Genomic DNA, 22,187 nt, shown 5'->3' on the forward strand with positions numbered 1-22,187 from the left:
ATATATTTCTCTATCATTGTCTTCATATTTCCTTTTTTTGTTACTATAGCATTTTAATGTTTCCTTAACATTCATACCAAATACAATTTCTGCAGCCTTTTTATTCTTGCAGTCAATGGTTCTCTGATTTAGATTCCCTCTCCATTCATGAAAAGACCTTATACAAATGCTGCTTATGTTTTCTGCAAAAAATGATGTCTCCAAGCAGTCCGATTATGGTTACTGCTTGCTTTGGCCGTTTTTTGGTTTGTTGGGGGTTTTTTTGTGTGTGTTTTTATTTACACTTCAGGCCTGCATTGGTGAGTCGCCAGACAGTTTGTGTGTGAAACCTGGTACTCTGTTCCTCTTGGAACGGGGCTTTGGCATCCTTCTCCTAGTATCCCTTCTGCTGGAGCTACATGGTAGTGCTTGTGTCACAAATACAGATTTGCTTAGTTTTAACACACGAAATTCAGTGGATAATGACAATGTCTCCCTCCCTCCTCTATTTCTTGAAGTTGTCCTAATTTAAAATTTGTTGCAGTAGTTGAGCCGCTATAATTTTAGAGGACTTCTTGCATTCAAATTCGTTGCTGTTTGTCAGTGACCTCTCTGTTGACATCATTAATTGTGCTTACTGAAGTCTTTACTGATTATGCCTAAAACGGTTGGATAGATGAAGTAAATTAAAAAAAAAAAAATAGCGCTCATTAATTGAGGACAGTCATTTGATAGTAAGTTGTCAAGATTTGTCAGGAGAGCTGGAGACTTAACCTATCTTTTCTATTACTATTTGACATGATTTAATAGTTTGCTCTCCACATACATGTAAAATAGGTCAGCCTGTCTCGCGTCGCCCAGGTTGGTGTGAGGTTAGCTGTAAGGAGCTGGTTCTGAACGTGTCAGACCCAGAGTTGTCTGCCGAGCGTCTCTCCGCTGTAAGGGTGTGTGCTACACCCGAGACATCTTCCGTAGGAGAAGGGTAGGATTTTCCTGCCCAGCTTGCCCCTCTATCCCCATGTGCTTTTAAACGCAGTAGTCAAGAGTCATCTCACTGGGTGTGTTAAATAAGCCTGTATATTTTCTGACTTCTATACAGACTCTGCTCTTCAGGCTTTATTATGGCACTTCCTAGAGGTCAGCTTGGTTGCTTCATTTACCTTCAGAGTTCCAGGCTTATGGTTTGCCGGAGTGTGACACTTAGGTCTATATGTATGAACCTTTGGTATCCTGCCTGAGTTTTTAAGAACATTTTAATTAAGTGCAGCAGGAGGGCATAGGAGTTTGTGAATTACCAAATATGAATTGTTTGGTAACAGTTTACGTAAAAGCACAAAACAAAACAAACCAACAAAACCCACCCCCACCCCCAACCACCTCCCCAAACCCCAGCTTTCACACTTCATCAGTAAATTAATCTTTGATATATTCCTCTAGCCATCATTGCTTTTATAAGCACTGAAGTATCCCAAAGGATTGAAATTGTTACTATTTGTGATTTTATTCGTAGCATTATCACACTTAGGAGGTTGTGCCTGTGTTGAGGAGCTGATTGTTCAGTGCACCGTGCAAGCAGGCTGCTGAAGCTGGCTAGCTGGTAATGAGCACAGTCAATGGCAGGAGAAGCCGCACTCAAGATCCCAGTTCAGTCCTTAATAGTAATCGCCACTGGAACAACCAGGATATATAGGTAATTTTGTGACTTGAGCTGCCAGCCTGGTGGGAGGATGCCTAGGTTGTGGTCATCGCTCCCATCGCAGCTCATGTGTTTTATGCAGGGGCTGTTGATGCTTTTCACGTGAAGCAATCCTCACGGCAGGGAGACCGTGTCTTCCTAGACCAGCGTGCACGCCCAGGATCGCTGCTGCGTGCCCGTACGCGCCTGCTGCTCCCATCCCCACCTACTGCTCTCGCCTCGCTCGTCCCGAGGGTCTCTCTGTCCTGTTTAATGAGCCCCGTGTAGAGCACCTGCACAGCGGGCAGGCTGAAGCCGGAGTCATCTTCAGGAAAGCGAAGTTGCATGAGACGCAGGTTTTGGCAGCAGCAGAGGCCGCCGGCCACCCTCGCTGTCACCCCGTGCCACCCCGTCTCCCTTGTGCTGGCCCAGCCATCTGTGTAGAATTCAGTTTTCCCACTTTCAGGGGGACTCTCCTGATCTATGTTTAGATTAAATGCTCTAAAAGAGTGGAGTCGAGCACCAGCTAAAAGGAGGATGTCAGGATCGCACTACTGTACTCAGGCACCGAAGAGGAAGGGTTTCATGGTGTGTTTTTTCTTGAACCCTGTTCTGGCTCGCGTCCAGTAGACTGTGATGTCAAGCGGGTATCAGAGGAACTATGATTTACTGGCTTGGAAAGATAACCTAATTACACTGACGGTATTATGAGCGAGAACAGATACCATAATAGATCCGTAAGAGTTACATTCCAAAAACAGATAACGTCTTCGTTCTTGCTGTAGTATTTTGACGCCTAATATTCTTTTGTAGATTAAACTTTTTGTATTCTCTATATTGCTGGTTATTCAACTCAAGACTTACTGTGCAGACTACTGGTTTTATGGGGTGGAAGGACAGTTAAGAATTTCCCCTTTCAGTTGTTAGGAGTGTTCTCAAACATAATGCGGATAATTAGGATTGCAGAGATAGCACAACCCAAATCACTTGTGTGACGTTTGAAGTTTGAGTCCCTGTGAAGGACTGGTTATTATAATATCCTTGGATATCAAATTGGAGCTAGTTAAAATAATAGCAGAAGAGCCTCATCTCCAAGAACATTTTACAGTTTATTTCTCTTCTAATTTTGAAAAATTATTTTTAGCTAATATTATAAAATTGAATCTCTGCTGCTTTTCTGCCTCTTGACAGAAGCTTAGTATTCTTAGCAGCCATAGAAATTATGCTGCAGAAAATGAGGATAAGTGCACTAGAAGTCTGTTGGAATTACAGGATTACAGTAGGCAGTAGCTGGATATTTTTATCATCTCCAAATTATGTATTTTATTGCCCGAGTTACCTGTGTGTGTTTTATACTGCCTGACACTAGACATTTTAACATATCTAAAGACCTTCAGGTATTTCCAGTATAAATAATTTATGCACACACCCCCCCCAACACTCTCATACGTGTTATATAAAACAAGTACTATATTACTTAATGTTAACCAAAATGCAGCAGAAGTAGTACTATAAATGGTGGTGTTTGGAGCAAATATTATGAAAGCATGCTACAGAAAAAAACAGCTTAAAATGGAGCTTGACGCAAGTAGTAGTATTTTATCTCCAGAAGTGTCATTAGGGCTCGGGGGTGTAAAGTTGAGACCTACAGCCTGCTGCTCTACCCGAAGGTTAAAAAGAATCAGGTGGCTGGGAGAGGGGGAGCCGACAGATGGTACACCTGGACCTATGTGTTCAGGGTATCGTCAGGTTAATGAATAATCAGCCTGAGAGAGAGAGATTAGCCCTGCTGGGAAAATAATAACTGCTGGTCATTAGGTATTGGGAGCTCCTGTAGCATCGTATTGCGGCGGGAGCGCGTGGTGGCAGGAGGGCTGGCACTCTGTCGGGGTGGCTGCCACGTGTCCAGCCGTGTACCTGGCGCACTAGGTGTCATTAAAGCAGTTAACAGGTAGGATTTAAGGCAACGCCAGAGGTTCAGGTTGTCTTCCTTTTGATTAATGTTGTAACGTGGTTTATTGCCTGATAATTATAGGTCACGGCGTGAATATTTCCTGTTCTCCCCAATAAATCAGCAGCTTGAGTTTTCTAATGGCACTGCCTGTGGTAGTCCATCAAAGAAGTGGTTGGATGCAGTAACCTAATTCAGTATTACAGTTTGAATGTAAAATCTTAATGGATCTAAATAGAGGAGGTATGTTTTAAAGATCACATCTGATGGTGTTTTTTTTTTTTTTTTCTTCTGTAAAGCAAATACACTGAACTATGTTAATCGTCATACTAAAAGCAACTGTTTTGCTTTCCTTTGTTGCAGATCACCAGAAACTGGAAAGAGAAGCTAGAATCTGTCGCCTCTTGAAGCATCCCAATATTGGTAGGAACATTTAATTGCTTTATGCAGTAGATATTGGTTTAGAAAATTGAGGGAAAATACAAAATAACAAATACAAATAGCAGCTCAGAGAAGTCAAGTGGAACTACCTCCAAGCAAGACTATTTCCGTATAATCTGGTGCTCCTATGGGATGTAATATCCCAGTAGATCACCTAAAGCAACATGTACTGTTCTCATCTTCTTTGCGCTATTGCTCTGCCATCAATGAGCTATCTATGCCAGGTGTTTGGGGTTTTTTTGAGCAGTGTGTAGGAGGAGTTATTTCCAGTACTGCTCATGACTTTTTGAGACCTGCAGAAGAATTTAATCTAACAGCATATGCTGCAAAATGAGACAGACCAATGTCGATAGAGTTAGTGTTGGTTTTACTGAGATGCTTATTTTATCCTGTTTTACTTTGTGTTTGAGATTCTGTTCTTCTGGAGAAAAGATAGGTAGATGCAGAAAGCTCTGCTGCCTGTATTTCCAAACTGTATCTTTTCTACTCGAGCATTCATGGAAAGCAAAAAAAGATATCTGGGGTCTGAGGTGTGCCTTGCTTTAGAAACAGTCGAAACAGATAAGTACCTTGATCTTTAAGGAGTTGTATCTGGGTTTTTTAGACACTGAATTACATGCCAAGGGTATCTCTCACAAGAACATTTGCTGTACCTGAGACTTCTGTGGAAGGGTGGGGTTTTCCTGTCCATTTTGTTCGTCTCTCCCTATGTACGTTCTTAAAAGTTGTCATCAGAAAAACTAATAATCTCACTGAATGTTTTAAATAAATATATATGCTTGGTACTCCAAAAGCACTTGGCAGACTGCTTGCTCTTCCTTCTGGTTAGTTTTTTTCCTTTTCATTTTTAACTAACAGCTATTGGTCTTTGTGACATTTTTAGACTAATATTTTTTCGTGCCTGGGAAAGAATCAGCTCCTTCCTTTTAATAATAATCATAAATTGAAAACAAACATACCAGAGTTCAAAATGAAATGTTGAATCTCTGAAAAAGCTCTCTTAGGCAGTCTCAAAAGCTTAGAGGTTTCACATGCAAATTTGGCTAAAGAGGAGGGGTAGTGTTATCTGTGTTATTTTATCCCAGCCAAAATTTTTGCATTGTAAAGTGATGCAAGACAAGGGAACGTACAACTCATTGCAGGGAGGAGGTGCAGCTCTTGTGCAGTTATGGAAAGCAGTGGTTACACATACGGTGCTAGTCTGACTCTAGAGTCATTAACCTGTGCTTTGCTGTAACCAGAGTATATCGGTGAGTTTGAACAAGCCAGGGAAGATGAATAAAAACCAAGAATAAACTGAAGTGGAAAAGCTGAAGTGCACAGAACAACTTAGTTGAAGCAAACATCTAAATTGATTTCATGCGATTGCATGTCTTCAGTTTGTTGAATAGGCTTGGACCAATATTAGGATGTAATCCAGATCCTCTGTGGCAGGCCAGCTATTCCACATACAGTGTTTATACCTGCGAATGTATGACTTGAAATGCAAACAGGCGATGACAGCTTTGGCGCCGGGCAGGTAGGGTTCTGTAAGTCAGCACAAACTCCATGCATCTCTACCTGCAGCAAGGTGCACAATTCAGTCAAAGGATTATAGACAAATTCTGCTACTCCTGTTTCAGAAAAGATGCCGTATTCTGGATCTGTCTGACAGAAGATTTTCATGACTGGGAATTAACATGCCAGGGTTTGGCAGCAGGCATTATATTCTGTCGTCGCTCAGTTTCTACTGTCAGCTGTTCTGCCAGCCCTGCCTGTGTATCTGCCTGAGAAAAACTGTTCCAATTAGTGTGGTTACAATAGTTCCTTGTTTGTGTAATTGCTCGAGTGAAGGCCACTTTGTATCTGGTTCCTCTCTTGGAGGAAGATCGTAAATGTGGTCTGAAAACGAGAAACCATTTTTGTAAACTTAGAAGGGTAACTCTTTCCCAAGGTAATAACGTCCGGCCTCTGAAGTCCTGCCACGTAAGCTGCTGGGCTGAAGAGGTCACGTTTGCAGGCTGCGCTGGCTGTCCGGTCTGCGCCTCGGCCAGGCGCCCCCAGCCCAGCAGTGGTTTGCCCTCACCCCTTCTCCGGCAGTCATGCCCTCAGCCAGCCAAATGTTAACCCTAAAATCATTCTAGGTGCACGCTGCACCTCTTATTCTTGGGTCGCTGTCACATCCCCTTTTTAAAAAAGTCATCTCTAGTGGGTAATAATACTACATCACACTAGAATGCACTAATAGCGAAAAAGGAAGTATGCCAGAGTAAGGTAACTCAGCTGTTAACAGCAGAGATTATAGCGTGTTTTATATGTCTCAAAATGGTAAAGATTAACCCTTGTAAACAAGTTTTACTCGCACTATGTGTATGACAAAGAGTATGCATGTTGAAAAATACTAGCAAGTCCATGAATATAAAATTCATGCTTTTCATCTGTATTTTCTCCTGAATTTACTGCCACAGATGAATTTCTAATAGCCCAGAAAATAAAAGATTTTTTGAAAAGGAACTTGTCATGTTAACAATAAGTATGTATAATTTAAGAAAATTAAGGAAAAAGTTCTAAAAAAATAATTTTTCAAATGCAATCTCTATAGGAAAGCAGAGATCTAGTTTAATTGATTGAGCAGTTTCTCAGAGATGATCTCAGTGGTTTTCTTTATTTTCCTCCAGTGTAGTTTTTTTTCAGTTACTTGTCCTTTTGAATTACACATTTGTTGCAGGGCGGCAGATTTCTGAAGTTAGAATTCGGTAATCCTTTCTCTTTCTTTCAGGCTTATTCTTCTTTATTCTTCCTAGTCAGCTTGATTAAATCTCCCTTCTAAAAGTGGCTTAGTGTAAAGGTGTCAGTGTCAGGTTAACTTTATTTCTAAAATAGTACGTATATAATAGTACTCCTTTATAGAGTGTTTTATGGTCTCGTCAGTTAATTATCTTCGAGTCTTAAGCCTGTACCAGATACTTTTTATGGTGAAAAACCCTTTTTCTCTACCTGTTCCATACTTTCGCTCCAGTCAGAGTAAAGTAGCACAGCTGGGTGAATCACATTTTCAGATTTCAGCCTGTGAGTAAACACATTGTAGCTTTCATATAAGCAAGATTTTTTTGTCTTTAGAGAAATGGAATTTAAAAAAAAATTCTAAACCACTGGAAATATTTTCCAATTATCTTTCCAGAGAAAACAGAGAATTATCAAAAACTTTTACAGATCACTGGTTTTGTATTTCCAAGGTAGGTGTTCAATTAGTACCTAACTAGAAAAATATTTAGTATTTAGTTATTTCATCAGGATAAGAAAGAATTCAGGACTAAACTTCTTAACAATCGACATACCTATTTTTAGCTTCCCAACAATACCATTTTTATATCCATTTCATATCTGATTTGATGGTGGTTTTATTTAATGAGTGGCATTATGCAGTTAGGAAATCTTAGGATGACATTTAAAAAAGGCTTTCAATTTTAGTCTGTATGCATATGCACTAAACTTCAGAAGTTCCTCTGGTATTGGCAGAGGAGTCTTAAAATGGGACATGGGTGTTTTAATTTTTTTTAAAAATGTAGAATTTGAAGAAAAGGGTTTGGAAAAGCACAGCATATGGGGAAAAAATAGAAGACTAAATCAGAATGCTTTCTTTCAAAAGGATAAAACTCTGAAATTGGGAAATTAAGGAGACACACGTGAAAATATTTTCATTTCAGTTCTTGCTTTGAATCTCCCCAAGTAGTGACTGTAAAATGTTCAACACAAAAAACCTGAGAGGAAACAAATATATTTTCTGCTGCCTTTTTGGAAGTATTTATGGCATCAGATTTTTATTTCAGGAATCAAGATATCTACCAAATGTTCACAAGTAAAGTATTTAAGTATGTATTGAGGGAACTTAATTCGTATTAGGTATTTCTGCTGAAAGAATGATTTTGAACTAGGGTAAGATATCAAGTTCTGAATTCATGTATGAAAATTTAAATCCCTGATGATCATTCTCACTAGACAAGTGTTGGGAAGGGAAGCTACCTAAATCAAAATCCAACTGTCTGACACTTCCAAATACTTACAAATTGAAGGTATCCATGATAATTCATTTTGATACACAGGTGTTGTGTTGCTTGATAGGGACACATATATTTATGCATAGCTAAGCCTATAGGAGCATACGGTCATTTTAAAACTGCTTTTTAGATGCAGCAATTTTTTTTGTTGTTTTTTAGAAACTGATCTTGCCAAGTGCACTAGATATCCTTTTAATGAAGTCATGAATCTAGCTACTAGCGTCAGCTGCCTTCTGTAAGGCATTTGTTTACCGCTGTATTATGTGCTAATTTTTTAATTATGGGAAATCAGCATATTCTTTATTAGGGACGTTAGGAAAACAGATAACCACAATAAAAATGTAAGGTGGCAGTTCTCATATGATGGGATTATCTGTGGTGGAGTTCTAAAGAAGTCTTATTCAGTATTTTTATCAACAGATTTAAAGGAAAAAGTTGTAGTGGTATCAGTTTGATATGGTGGGACTAAGGAGCCTTACAGGCAATAGATGTGAGCTCACATATGTAAGAACAAAGAATATATATCAGTCTTTAAAAGAGGAGTGCGGGCATCTTGGAAAAGAGTGACTTTGAAAAGCCTGTGATGACAGGAAATAACTACTTGAACACAAATCTCATTGGGATGCTGTAGCACCCAGGGGAAATACCATTCTCGGATGCATGCAAATAACAATCAGAAAAAGGAAAATAGCATTTATTTTGTACCTACCAGCAGAAGTCACTTCTAGAGCACTGTGCTGAGCTGTGACATCCGCATGTCAGTTAGTGTGATCTAGGTGGAGGGGGTGATTTATCCCAAGATAACCAGAAAATGTCATTTATCGAGAAAAAGGCAAAAAGAAACATGACTGTAGTGATGAAGTTAAACATAGGAGTTAGTTTTTTGGCAATGAAACTATGAGAATAACTTAGGGGTGTGATGTTTTCTGACTTGAAGTCTGGATTATTTTTTTTTTTAAGCTTTATACTAAGAACTGTCTGTTACTGAAGATGTATGTACTCCTGCTATTCAGAGCTATGTACAGGCCATTATTTTTGGAAAGCTGCGTGTTGTTGAAGAAGGACTGAAAGGTAATGATTCTGTTTCTGTGGTGCTTAGGAAGCTGGACAGTCCTTGCTGGTTATGTTTATATCCAACACAGAAGTGTCGTGGAAGTCTTCCTTGAAGAAGGTGTTTTCACTTCATGTACAAGTATAGCTCCAGGATATCTCTGAAAGCTGAGTATCTCTGTCCAGATGCTGCTTTGCATGTAAATAATTCAGTTTTTCAGCATCTCTTCGTTTTATTCATTTTTTTATTTGAAGAAATCCATGATTTCTTCTTCTCTGTCCAGCTGTGTAGTCATGAGGCCTAATGAATGGTGTAGGAAAAATGCCTAAAAGGAAAGTGAATTAGAAATGGAATTTCCTGTTCTCCTTTTTCAAATCTCTGCTTCCCACTTAAGTAATGTATGTATGAAGGTTGGTTTAAAAAATACAGGATTTCCTCATCCTTTCCACCTGCAATTATTCCTTAGCAATACTCATTGCTTATGTTGTGATTTCTGCCTCTTCTCACCTCAGTTCTTTGTATTAAAGGAACTGTAGTAGAAAACGGATTTTGTGTGAGAATTAAAATGATGCAAAATCCATTAGCTGAACTTCCAGGCCTTGAGAGAAAACTTTGTGGGGGCTCGGAGTCCTTTCTTCCTGATCAGTCTTTGGCAATACTGGTGTTTTCTTCTTTTCCAGCATTTCTTGAGTAATCTGGCCTGCTTCTTCTGTTACATTGTGATAGGAAATTTCTAGGCCAACATAGCTCGAGTTCCTTTAGTACCAGAGCTCCAGCAGTTTGTGCTGGGCTGCAGTAGTTTGTACATCAGTCTGATTTTCAGCACTGCTGTATTTCTCAGTTTCTTACCACGATGAGAGGACTGTAACAACATCAGTGTGTATAGGTTTTCTTTTTTACTTATTACAGCTTGCTACCATAATAGACTTTAAAATGAAAGATGTAAATGTAGGTTAAGCCTTGCTGTTTGGAGAACCTAGTGCTTTTTCTTTGTAAGATTACACATCGAGTTGTATTTAAAGCTTACCTCCTTTACTGAACAAATACCCACGAAGGATTTGTCATCTTGTGTAGCTATTACTTTTACAACTGTTAGGTGTACTAACGCTTCCAATTTTTTAATTTAGAAATTTGGAAAGAAAATTTGCAAGGAAAATAATCATCTCTTCACCAGGAAATCCACTGTCATAGTCCCGTTTTCTGGCCTTTATCATCTTCTTGGTAAACTTTGATTTCTCAGTCCTCTCGTAACTTCAGGTAAAGTTGTATTTTAGCACTCTGATTTCTAGTCTAGCAATCCACGTATTTTTGATGGCGTAAGACTGTTGCACCATCTTATTATCACTTTTGATGTTGATTTAGAGCCTGCTTTGGTAATTTGGGTTTATGAGGTCCCAACAGATGATAAAAACTGCATTAGCCTGATGATGCAAGTCCTGACCCGGTCGGGAAAACTGCTGATTCAAACCTGGTAAAAATGTGGGTTTTCTTCCAGGTTGAGTTTGCTCTTGCAGGGTTTGTGCTGAGTTTGGGTAGTATTTTTCTAAATCAGAGTTACACTGTCTCTCTCGGTAGGTTCTGGAAGGGCTTCTGCTGTCTTTACGTTCCCACTTGTCAAAAGCTGTACACAGCAAAATGGTTTGCGCAGTGTAGTAGGATCACATAAATAACCAGAAACGCCTGGTTTTCACATGGCAGTGCTAACATGTCTGGCTTCACAGCACATCGGTCCCTGCCTGCTGCTGCCTCCTCCTTTTGCTTTATAGATGGTGCATAAGATATGGCAAGCAGACAAGATCCATTAGCCAGCTACACCAGGCTCAAGTCTGACTCTGATGAATCTTCATCCCTTCCTGAAAGGCCATAGCAGATTTTACTGACATGTGGCAGCCCTTCAGGTGATAAATGAAGTCTTTTTGGCAACAGGACAGGTTGTCCCTGAATGGCTTTGTAAGTCAGGATATTTAGAGGTAAGTAGGACTGCCAAGCAGAAACGGTGCCATGTCAGCTCTAATAGGCCTGAGCCAGTTGTGGGCAGATCTGCTCGCGTAGCCTCCGTCGGGCTGGAGCTGTGGCATTGCCCGCTAGCATCAGCTAGCGGAGGGCAGAAAAGTCTGCCTTCTATGAAGAGCTATAGCTGGACCAGCACGTGGGAATATGGAGCAGCATCTTGCCAAGGAAGGGTGGCTTCGCAGCAGGTCAAGCGGCAGGCTAGATGCAGGACAGTCTGGGACACCAGGAAAAAAGGCAAATCCCTAAACGGATTTCATAAATGTGTTGGTGTCTATTCGCAGTCTGCTCTGGTTTCCATGCTGTGAGCTGGGAACTTCTTATAAATGCTGAGGAAACGGATAGCACCCAAACTTGGCACTGCTCCTCGTCAGACTCCATGCTTGCGTTCAGCTTACTTATTCAGGAGCGCACCCTTACGCCTGAAGGAAAGGAGGAAAAGCCTGCATTGTGGGGTTTTCTCGTCTCTCCCCACAGTAACACAAAACATGAACACAGAGGTGGTTAATCCTTCATGTGGGGGGAAAAATAAGAAACTTCATATTGTCTTGTGCTTTTTGGACAGAGGGCAATTAAAGATATGTGGGTTTTCTGTGCCCTTTCTGCAAGACAATGTGTCCTTTATGTTTTATATTGACCAAGTTTTTGCATGGGACTTCACATAAATTCCCAAGAATCTGAAGAGAAACACTATTAATGTACAGCAAATGTGGATTTAGCAAATCCTTTCTGAATTTCTTTTGATTCACTGTGGCAAGGTCAAAGTAGCTCAGCTGGCATTAGTTAAGTTACTGTATAAACCAAATATAGAATAAAAATCACGCCTGTTCAGGATTGGTGGATATAGTTCTTTAGCACAGTATTTCTTCTGAGCTTAATTTCAGGTTTCACACTTTACATCAAAAATCTATTAATACAGACTTAAAAGGTAACAAGACAGTTCTTTCCTGATGCAGTGAAAATCAAACAAATCCTCAACTCTATAAATTTATGCTCAATAAACATGATCCTTAGGAATATATTAACTATTTCTCTGTATAAAATATATATATGTTAAAAAAAAAAGCTTTTGTTTACCTCACAGAGAAACCGGAAATCTGTGGGACTAATGCATGTAGAAGATTTTGCTTCTTTTAATTATTTTTATTGCTCAGATGAGCTGATCATTTCAACAATTTTAAATCTCATCCATTCTACTGAATTAATTAAATTTATAATTTCCATGATGAATAAGGTGAACCATAGTCCTTGAGAGAATTAAAATAAAACATGAAGAAACCAAATAAACCAGTGATATAACATGATTTCATACTTAATGTAAAAGCCAGTTTAATGAGTATTATAAAATAACAGACTCGGTGTTTAAACTCAGCTGTGGCTACAGTGTGTAGCTGAATAGTGGAGTGCAACAGCAGAATACAGAAGCTGGGTTTGTAGTAGCTATTTGTAAAATTAAATGTACTGTAACGAGACTGAACCAGGCAAGAAGACGCAAGGAGGGGCATCGTGGGTTTTGTTGCAATTGGCTTTTCTGCGGTCGTTCTCCTTCTCAGCAGTTTTTGTTATTACTATGCATTTGATTTCCTTTCATTGGCGAAGTTGTTGTGAATGCATGGTTGATGTTTAAGATGAAGAGACTGAAAGTTTTCACTTCTGATGTTGTAAGAATTTGGTGGGAAAAGGGCTTTCTGTAGAGCTGTTGGCAGCCCTAACAGTGAGTAAAATCCAAAAAAAAAAAAAACAACCCGTAGTTAAAATACTGTAAGTTGTTTAGTGCTAATCAGTGTGTCAGTAATTTTCAACATGTAACATATTAAGTGTCAGATAACATGGTCTGTCTGAGTGTGAAAGCAAAGAAGTGCGAAGGCAGCTTTTTAGGTGTTAAAGCTTTTGTCTCTGTTTCGGTTACAGCATAATCCTTTTATTCCAGTAAGAGTGGTTAGGTTTTACTCCTCTGGATTACTGTGGAGCATAAAAATGTCTTTTAGTATAGACAATGACACCACTCTTCGCCACACTAGGTTAATTCTCGTTCCTTTTAATGGAGGACAAGATTATTCTAGCTCAAGTGAAGCATTGCTGGTTGTAATATCCCTGATAGCTGTAGCAACATCCATAATATACCGAGGAAACGAGGTTTCACTAAGATTTGCCATGAATATTGTCATTTTTTTGCCATAGAAAGTATATGCATAATTTGCACCAAAATAGGTAAGGATACAGTATAAATCAAGGGTGAACCAGACCTTGAGGGATTTTTCCTTGCCTGCTTATAGCTAGTTTTGTACGTTTTCTTAAACGCATGAAATTTCTTTTCATAGTGTGTCCAGATTCTTCTAAACATTTTTTCTTTCCGTAAAGTCAGTTACACTTGTGTTGCCAGTCATTTTAATTGTAAAATAGAGTGATCCACAGAAACGGGAAGTGGAATTTAAACATCTCTCTTGAGGAACCTGCTGCAGGGGGTGAGTACTAGGATGGCTGCCACACTTCCCATTTGTATTTTGATCTCTTGTTCTGCTTTGCTTTCTATATATGCTTTCTGGAAGGAAGAGCTCCATAATTGCATTGCTGACTTCAAGAACCATATAAATAAGCTAGATTAAAATGAATTGCTCTTTTTTTTACACACACGAGATGAATCTTGGAGAACTTACATTTTTTTTTTGTTTGAAAGCTTTGTTTATTATGAATCTGCAACCACGTGGTATGCATTCGGATAGACATCATGACTCCCAGCTAAACCACAAATATGTAATTTTCCTCTGGACCCTTTCCTCCAAAAACATAGATCTCTACTACTTAAGCTAAAGTAAGCTTTTTCTTTCAGTAAAGCTAGCAACAGACATTTTTAGAGCATTTTTGGGGGATATTGTAAGTTCTGTTCCCTTTGCTTTGTACAGACAACGTTGTCGACGGTTTAATAGGTGAATTTTGCCCCGGTTATTGGATCAGTACCCAAACGCTGGAAAAAAAAAATCTTGTGAACCTCTGTCTTGAGTTGGGGGAAAAAAAAACCCAAACCCAAACTGAAAAAAGGTTGCAGTATCTTCGGTGGTGTGGATGGGTGTCACTGTTTGGATGGCATTAGTGCAACTCCTGTATGGGTGGTAAAATTGTTGTCGGGTAGTTTCCATTATAAACCCAGCTGCAGCCTTGACATTTGTGGCTGTGGGCTGAACCCACTCTGTGGGACGCTTTTGTCTCGGCCTGTTCCCTTCCCCAAGAGAAAACAGAGAATTATCATTTGAGCAGCATTTGTTTCCCAAGCAGCCTAAATCTGCCCATTTGGAGTGTTTGGCACCCTCACCCAAGGAGGGCGGGCTGTCACCCTTACCAGCGGGGAGGAACTGGTACGTGCCTGCTTCTGGACAAGGTCTCTCCAAGGAGAAAGTGTTTGGCTGTTTGTACCACTGCAGAGCTGAGTCCCAGCCTTACTCCTCCTCTCTGCTGTCTCAATTTCAGTCCCCTGTGACATGCAGAAAAGGATAAATTCAGAGGTGGGGGCAGAGAGAGGTAGAGGAGGAAGGGTGGCACGACTGGTGGGGAGGAGGAAGCGCTTGAGTGGGGGAATGGGGGAAAGCTGGGGATCGGAGCTGAGAGCGGCGAGAGGCGAAAGGAAGGTCTCCTGACTTTGGACCATGGGTCGTGTTTTGACTTAAGCGATGATAAATCGGGAGCGGGGCTTTGGGAGCTCACTGTGGAGCTTAGGAATGTCTTTGCTCCTCTTCCAAAGATAGTACAAACCATCGGTACAAAGCTCATTAAGAGAGGCAGTCCTTGGGGCTACTCCCATCTGCCCAGACATCTTGCTTTACTTACATGCCCTGCCCCCTGAAAAAAAGCATTGTAAATCATGGAATCATGCGGGTTGGAAGGGATCTCTGGGCGTTAGCCAGTCCCAAACCCCTGCTCAAGCCATGTCCAGTAAAATCAGGTTACTCAGGGCCTGTCCTGCTGAGTTTGGAGAATCTCCAGGGAAGGAGGTTGCACAGCCACTCGGGGCCCCACTCCAGTGTTTGACCACCTTCCTGGCAACATAAATAAATAAATAAATAAAGGTGTCTTTATGCCTAGGTGGGATTTTTCCATACTCCAGCATGTGTCTGTTGCCTCTTGTTTTGCCATCTGCGCCCTGGAGAAGACTGTCTCTGCCGTCTTGACAGCCTGCCCCCTGCCGCAGATCTGTCCTCATCAGGACCCAGGCCTGCCTGCTTAGCCTGGCGTGTCCGTAGCTCTGCTGAGATGTTACCCTTGACTGTCCCCCTGCGTGGCAGCGGTGTGCCAGTGGCTGGTGCCAGCCTGGCTGATCTTCCCCGTGTGCTCGAGGGTGAGGGGACAGAATCGATCCGTTCCACATTGACAGCCGTCCCCCTAGCCGTCGCCTGTCTCGTAGCAAGTGTTTCAGGTGCCCTTTAGGATTTTCCTCGCTCCTTCAAACACTTGTCTTTAAAAAGTCACAAATTGACTTTTGATCGTGACGGGAGGCTGTTGCGTTGCTCTGCTCCTGGACGTATCTGTCAAAGCCACGGCATACCAAAGGATGCTGGCTGGACTGGTCTCTCGGCTTTTCACATGCTGCAACCTAGCCCAGAGTGAATGCTTTTACCCTGCAAATACCACTAACCTCCATCACTGGCAATGGATAAATATCTTGTAATTGCTCAGTTGAGTCTGGTTTTCGCAGATTCCTGCACCGAAGACTTTCTTACTCTGACAAAACTGCTGATGCAGGATTGATTTTTTTCCAGTCGATAGGGGTTTAATGATACCTCTCTCCTCCCAGTCACCTTCCAAATTCGGAAGTTCTTTTTTTAGTGCCTTCACCAGGGTGTTAGTATTCTCATGGACTGCCCATGGGAATGCGCTTCTAATTTTAGTTTGTCCTCTAGATGTCTGTCTCCTTTAAATACATCCAGCTTCTCATTACAGCCACACCGGGCCAAGCATGGCACTCTGCTCCTGATACTCGTATACTGAGGATGTTCTGCTATTGTATTGCAATCAAATCCACAGCTTCTGCTCTTGTGCTGCACAGCAGTGAAGAGCACTCACTCGTGTATCAGCAATTGCATCATCCAAGTAGTGCTTTTTAATTAATTTATCTGTCGTGTATTTATTTACCAGGTGACCTTGAGAGTTATTTAATTGTATTCCATCAATTATACTTGGTCTAATATTGATGGTGTTATTGCTAGGATTATGTTCAATTTGGCTATGCGCTCTTGCTGGGAAAGAATTGGTTGATGATCTAAAGTCATAATTGGAGCTGAATGGCTTGCAGCTATCTTCCGTAGGATATATATTTTGGGAGTTACTGGGTGCGCTAAATAAGAAGAATATTTAGAGAGATGCTTCAACTGCAACTAGTAGTCTGGTTTTGTGAATACAGACGGGCTTCCAGCTCTCTGTTGCAGCTTCTCTTCCCTCCAAGTTTATGTGGGTTTTCACGGAGCTAATTGCAATCTTACAAATGGTCCCATGGGACAGGACAAACTCTCTAATTTCCATTTATTGTGAGACTGTGATTAAAAGACAATGGCAGTTTCTCACCATAAGCCTCAAGATTGTCATCTATTAAGTTAATATGCATTCCCCGCTTTTTGTAAAACAAACCCTTTCAATTATTTGGGATCATCATTCACTTGTAAACTTGCACGTTAGGAAAATGATAGTAATTTATAGTTGTCTTCAGTTCTGGTAGCATGACTTACTGTGATAGTTAATTGATAGAGGGGGAAGCCACATTCACTCAGAAAATAATACAGATGGTTTTGAGCCCAGCCCGGTGGATGGAGATGGAGTAGGATTATTATGGAAACACCCTGGCTTGGTATAGTGCTCTGAATCTCACAGTCTTATGCTCTGTTAAGTTGCTGAAAGCTTCTACGGCTTATATGTTGTCTTGATTAATTGTAGAAGCATCAGGGTATCTAGGTTACGGCAAATTTTTGTTTGCTACGTTTGATGCTGCATGGATGTCAGCAGCATGATACAGATAGCTAGAAATAAGAGACCAATTACGTGACCTTCATTTTTTTTGTGCTTGAGACTTTTCAGACAGTCTGCTTTTTCAGATTTGTAGTGAGGATAAGAAACAGACTTCTTTGCATCTTCACTGTAACATGTGGTATAGTGTAAAGATGCCTAGGCTTGCCTTCTGATTTTGCTGTTGTCGAAGAGCGGGTTAAATAAGTCATGCTGATACAATCAAACTAATAGAGGTGCACACACCAGCTTGTTTGAAGTCGGTTTGGACATCTCTACACCACGTTCCCATTTGCAGTAAAGACATGCTCTAGGAAACATGCTGTAACTATAACAATTAGAAATGAAAATATTTATCCGTAATCGTTGTGTGCTAAATCATGCCCTGCTAAGAGAGGGGGAAGCAGCAGCAGCAGCAATCCTTCTGCAAAGTCAATAATCTTTGGAAGCAGCTTGAACTAGTCAGTGTTTGCTAGAAGCCTCCCTTTCTGTGCTGCTGGCTCTGTGGGAAGCTCCAGCCCGGCCGCTTGTTCGGAGCAGGTAAGCTCTTCCACCTACCGTAGCCTGTTGCCGCTTCGTGTACTAACACAGCACGATGCTCGGTTAAAACAGGATAAATTAATGGTATAGTTTTATTTTAATATTTAGCAAAGAAGCGTGAGCCTGTTTGCTCCCTGACTGCACATGTTCAGGGAGTTTTCACTGCGTGGTAACCAATATATTGTCATGAGAAACCAATCAGCTCCTAATAAAACCTATGTAGTTGCTCTTTTCACAATAGTTACAGCTTCCTTAGGAAACTGATGGAAGAAAAAATGTTGTCCCTTCGTTTCCCCTGTTGCTACCATAAAGAAGTGCTTGCATAAGGAATGGGTAATCCCAAGTCTGAGGGGACACCCGAGTTTTATGTACCGCAGACTGCAGCGGTACGCATTGCTGCCGCGGTATGCACGGAGCCGATCTCTGGGTTGATCGTATTGCTCGGGATATTCGGGACTGATGTTTGTGAAAGAGGATGCCAAGGACAGAGATGTGACCATAATTACGTTTTAGGTCTCTCGCATCCATTTTAGGTCTTTTTCCTCAAAGCGGGTAACACAAAATTTGGGGACCCGATCCTGTGAAGGTGGCTTTAGCCTTATTTTCATGCACAGATATAAAAAAAGCTATCAGATAAAATTCAGCCTACAGAGAGGCTGAATTTACGGTGGTACTGTGTAACATAAGAAAGTAATAGGTTCATTCCCCAAAATACAGAATGTGAAATGATAATAGGGTAAAGAGATGTTTTCTTTTGCCTTGGTTCACTTGGAAGACGTTATTTTAATTCACATTTTGTGAACGAAGAGGTGGTCTTATAGAAATGTTTAGACAGGCTTCATCACCTACAAAGAAAAAGTATAGCCATACATAACTGTGTGACGAAGCAGTCCACAGAACTGAAAGATTTAGCCGAGTGGGCGTAAACTGCAAGCAAGCGTCTGTAGCCAGATGTACTAACAGTTGCAAAACCTGAGAAGGTAGGAGTGTTCTGTGTGCGTTTGGTCCTGTGCTCGCCTGAGACGTGCAGGAGCGGCTGCGTTGGATCAGATCAAAAGCCGGTCTGGCTGGTGGCTGATCGTAGCCCTGGAGGCTCGGGAAAGACTGTGGAGATGCCTGGAGCGATATTTCCCCCGAATACTTCCCTGGTCTCCAGTAATGGCAGGTCGGGAGCTTCCTAAGAAATGAAAGCTTGTACGTATTTTAGGAGCAGCCTGGGTCTCTTCCATGAAGTTGACTTTATTGTCCTAGAGCTAACTTTTTTGCTGGAGCAGGTCCATGGCCTGCAAATGCTGCCCTCATTTCAGAATACAGCATTTTCTGATCTCCGAGGACTACTGCGCATTAGAGTAATATCCAGCATAATCAAGAAATAATTCAGAGATAATGTTGACTTGGTGTCTTAGCATTTTTTTTCACTTACGGTTTTAATTTGGGAAAATGCTCATATCACCATTTTAATGCCACGTTCTGATACTTAATATTGCAATCAAAAGTGCCTAGAGTCTGTCTTAGTGCCTGGAGTAGAGGATAAGTGATTGGGTTGTCTTGTTACCAAACTAAATAAATAGTCATTAAATTCTGGATGCCCTCAAAAGGTGGTACCTGTTGTGATTAAGTGAATCGGTGTGCACTGTTGGTGGTCGTGCTGCATGAAGATAGTTGTGCGTAGGTCTTCAGAAAATGAGCTCAGACCTGTTTGTCCGACGTTTATAACCACTTCACTCAAAAGTGTGACTACATTTACAACGTAATTTTTGTTTTTAAACTTCCCTGTCTTATAGAAGACGATACAATGCATGATCTTCATTGCAAATCTGGAATATTTCAAGATCACACTGATTTCTGTTGTCCACAAAGATAATGATTAAATACGTTTAATCTTTCATGAGGGACTGGCTGTAGGAGTTACATTTGATGTAACACTTCTAGCACAACGGTACTTGATGTTAAACTTAAGACGCAGGGAGTAGAATTTTAGGTTTGTCTGCATATAAAAGCTGCCCCAACTTAACCAAAAGCTGATTTATTTTTAAACTGACGTAGCTATTTTTTGTAGCCATCTACTGTTCTGTACACTGGGAAATTGTTTCAGTTTAAATTAGCTGATATTTTGTTTCAAGCTGGATTAAAAGAGTATAAACTTTGTTTTTATGCCAACATAATAACATAAATGAGAGCATTTTTCTCTTGTAGACAAAGGTCTTAACAGGTAGTATTTGTAATACTCACTCTACAGTCTCCAGTAAGAAATAAGGGAAAATAAAATGTCTTTGTATATTCTGTTGTCATCTTCCTGCTGAGAGGGATGGCAAGAAATTCCCCAAGACAACTTTATCTGAAAATAAGGTAAAGCTTTAAAGGCAAAAGAGAAAATACAGTGAACCAACTAAATCCTTTTATTTTCTCAGAACTAAGGATTGGACTTGTTTATGAATCAATTATGGGGCCATTTTAATTTATCTTCCCGGTTGATGGTGGTAGCTGGGGCATTCCTGCCTGGGGAGCAGGCGGCTCTTGCTTCGGCCTCTGTCCTCCCGCTGGGAAAACCGGGGCAGCTAAAATAATGTTGAGGTCTCTTTTGGCTCTCTAATCCATTTGTACTTTGTAATAAGAGGAATATTAAAGTTTCCGTTTTAAAGGTTACTTATTCCAGCTTGAGGTGAAATGAACTTTATAGTTACTTAGTGTTTAAAAGGTCTTAAGTGTAATTTTTGTGGAAAAACAAAGCACCGTAGCAGCTTTTTCTGAACTTCTGTATTTTCAGGAGATCAACATGACAGTAATGATAATTTTGTCATATATGTGTATACGTTGAAAAATTACATCCAACCTATTGTACGCAGCGTCTAACGTATATTAACGTATATTTAAGGTCAGAGCTTAGGAGGCACTTTGTACCCTCGTCCCCGCAACGGTCAAGAGCAAGAGGAGCATTCCTCGCACATGGTGCTGTTACCCACCTAACTTGTTAAATCTCAAAAGGCGTTTGTTCCCAAGGATTAGACGCACGGCCTTCCTATTCAAAGTGGCACATGGCTTCTCTGCTGCTTCCTTGACCGGAGGGGAGAAGGATCCCAGAAGGATTTCGGAGATGGGTCGGGGAGCAGTTTCACGTGGATGTCAGGCAGCAGGTCCTGCGAGGTTTTCCTTTCTCCCCCATGTATAATGCTCAGGTCAGAAGCACGCGGTCCGTGCCTGGAAATGGGTCTGTTACGGAGCATTTGCTCCGACGTTTCCTTGATGCTGGAAAGGGATGCTTCGTGCCGGGCTCAGGGACCAGCTTCTTGGCCGAGGGAGACGAAGCTCAGAGTCCAGCTTCCCCAGCGCAGCAGCCTGCAGAGAGGTTTTTTCCCATGGTTCGCGCTCCGCAGTTGGCACTGGGATGTCACTGGGAGTTGAAAGGCAATTCCAGTACACTTCTGTTTTCTGTCCCCTAACACAGTAATGTTTTAGCAGTAACATTTGTTTTGTCTTGTTTGCCTCTCCAAAAGCATGTTCTTGCTTGGGAAGCATTGTGGGAAATGGAAAGTTTCCAAACTTTAGCCTCATGGAAGTACGTTTCCGCTTCTTTGTTATAGCTGGAAGTGAAATCTGCTGGGATTCCTTGATCACAAGTGACAGGGATTTGTTTCTGTAGGGATAAGTCTTCCTTATTTACTTTAAAAAGCCAATATGCGGAGCAGTTTTTTATGTTTAGGATGAATAATGTGATATAAAACCACATAGCTGTGTGCATGATTATCACTTACCTTAGAAGCTACTGTGAAGATTATTTAATAGGCTTATTGACCTACGGGTCGCTGTGAGCTGTTCTATACAGACATTAGAGGAGGAACCATTTTTATGAAGGCAGAGGGTCAAACCGCAGTTGTATATATGTTCTTCTGAGTAATTTTAGGGGGTTTTCCAAGATGTGAACATTGGAGTTGTCATCTCCTTTGGCTCACAGCAAAGCCACAGCCTTGTGTAACTGTGTAAACAGGACGGGGGTGCTGCCGGGATGCTGTCAGTTGTCCGAAGGCTCCGTCAGCTCTGGAACCCGCTGGAATAGCAGAATATAAAAGTACAACAGGAAAAATGAGTTTGCACGCAAAATCTCTTTTCCCTCCCCCCCCCCCCCCAACCAGATGCAGTCCATATGGAAAGGACTTCTGCAAATGTTTACATGAGTTTGTTTATTTGTAGGAGCATATTTGTTACAGATTTTTGTTCTGGCCAGGTTCTTAAAGTGATTAAGTGCCTTGGTACAATGAAGTGGAATGCTTTCTGTGGCCATTTTTATCACAGCTGGGGGGAAATGAAATCCTTAATAATTAAGTTTTGCGTTTCATTAAATAGCAAAAGACCAGCTTGCTCTTTGTGAGCTTATATGATCATTTATTAAATTCCTCGCAAATGTAGTTCATTTACAAACATCTTCTTTACCAAAGTTTATTGATCGTATTCGCCCAAAGTGACTGGGATGCTCTTCTAAATGGGTTCAAGAAAATTATTGTTTCATTTTTTTTCTCC

General features: G+C 41.0%; 1 protein-coding gene across 40 annotated transcripts in view; it reads left to right on the top strand.

Annotated features, from left to right (window-relative positions):
• CAMK2D (calcium/calmodulin dependent protein kinase II delta) overlaps positions 1-22,187 on the top strand; it is a 159,333-nt gene that overhangs the window by 60,942 nt on the left and 76,204 nt on the right. For all 40 annotated transcript variants that reach the window (XM_087737461.1, XM_087737470.1, XM_087737462.1 and 37 more), the window contains exon 4: positions 3,969-4,028. In XM_087737461.1, coding sequence (XP_087593587.1) covers positions 3,969-4,028 — 60 coding nt within the window. The remainder of the gene's footprint in view (positions 1-3,968; positions 4,029-22,187) is intronic.

This window comes from Nipponia nippon, unplaced genomic scaffold, assembly GCF_047370975.1.
Source record: "Nipponia nippon isolate SJK-2023a ecotype South Korea unplaced genomic scaffold, ASM4737097v1 scaffold_6, whole genome shotgun sequence".
NCBI lineage: Eukaryota > Metazoa > Chordata > Aves > Pelecaniformes > Threskiornithidae > Nipponia > Nipponia nippon.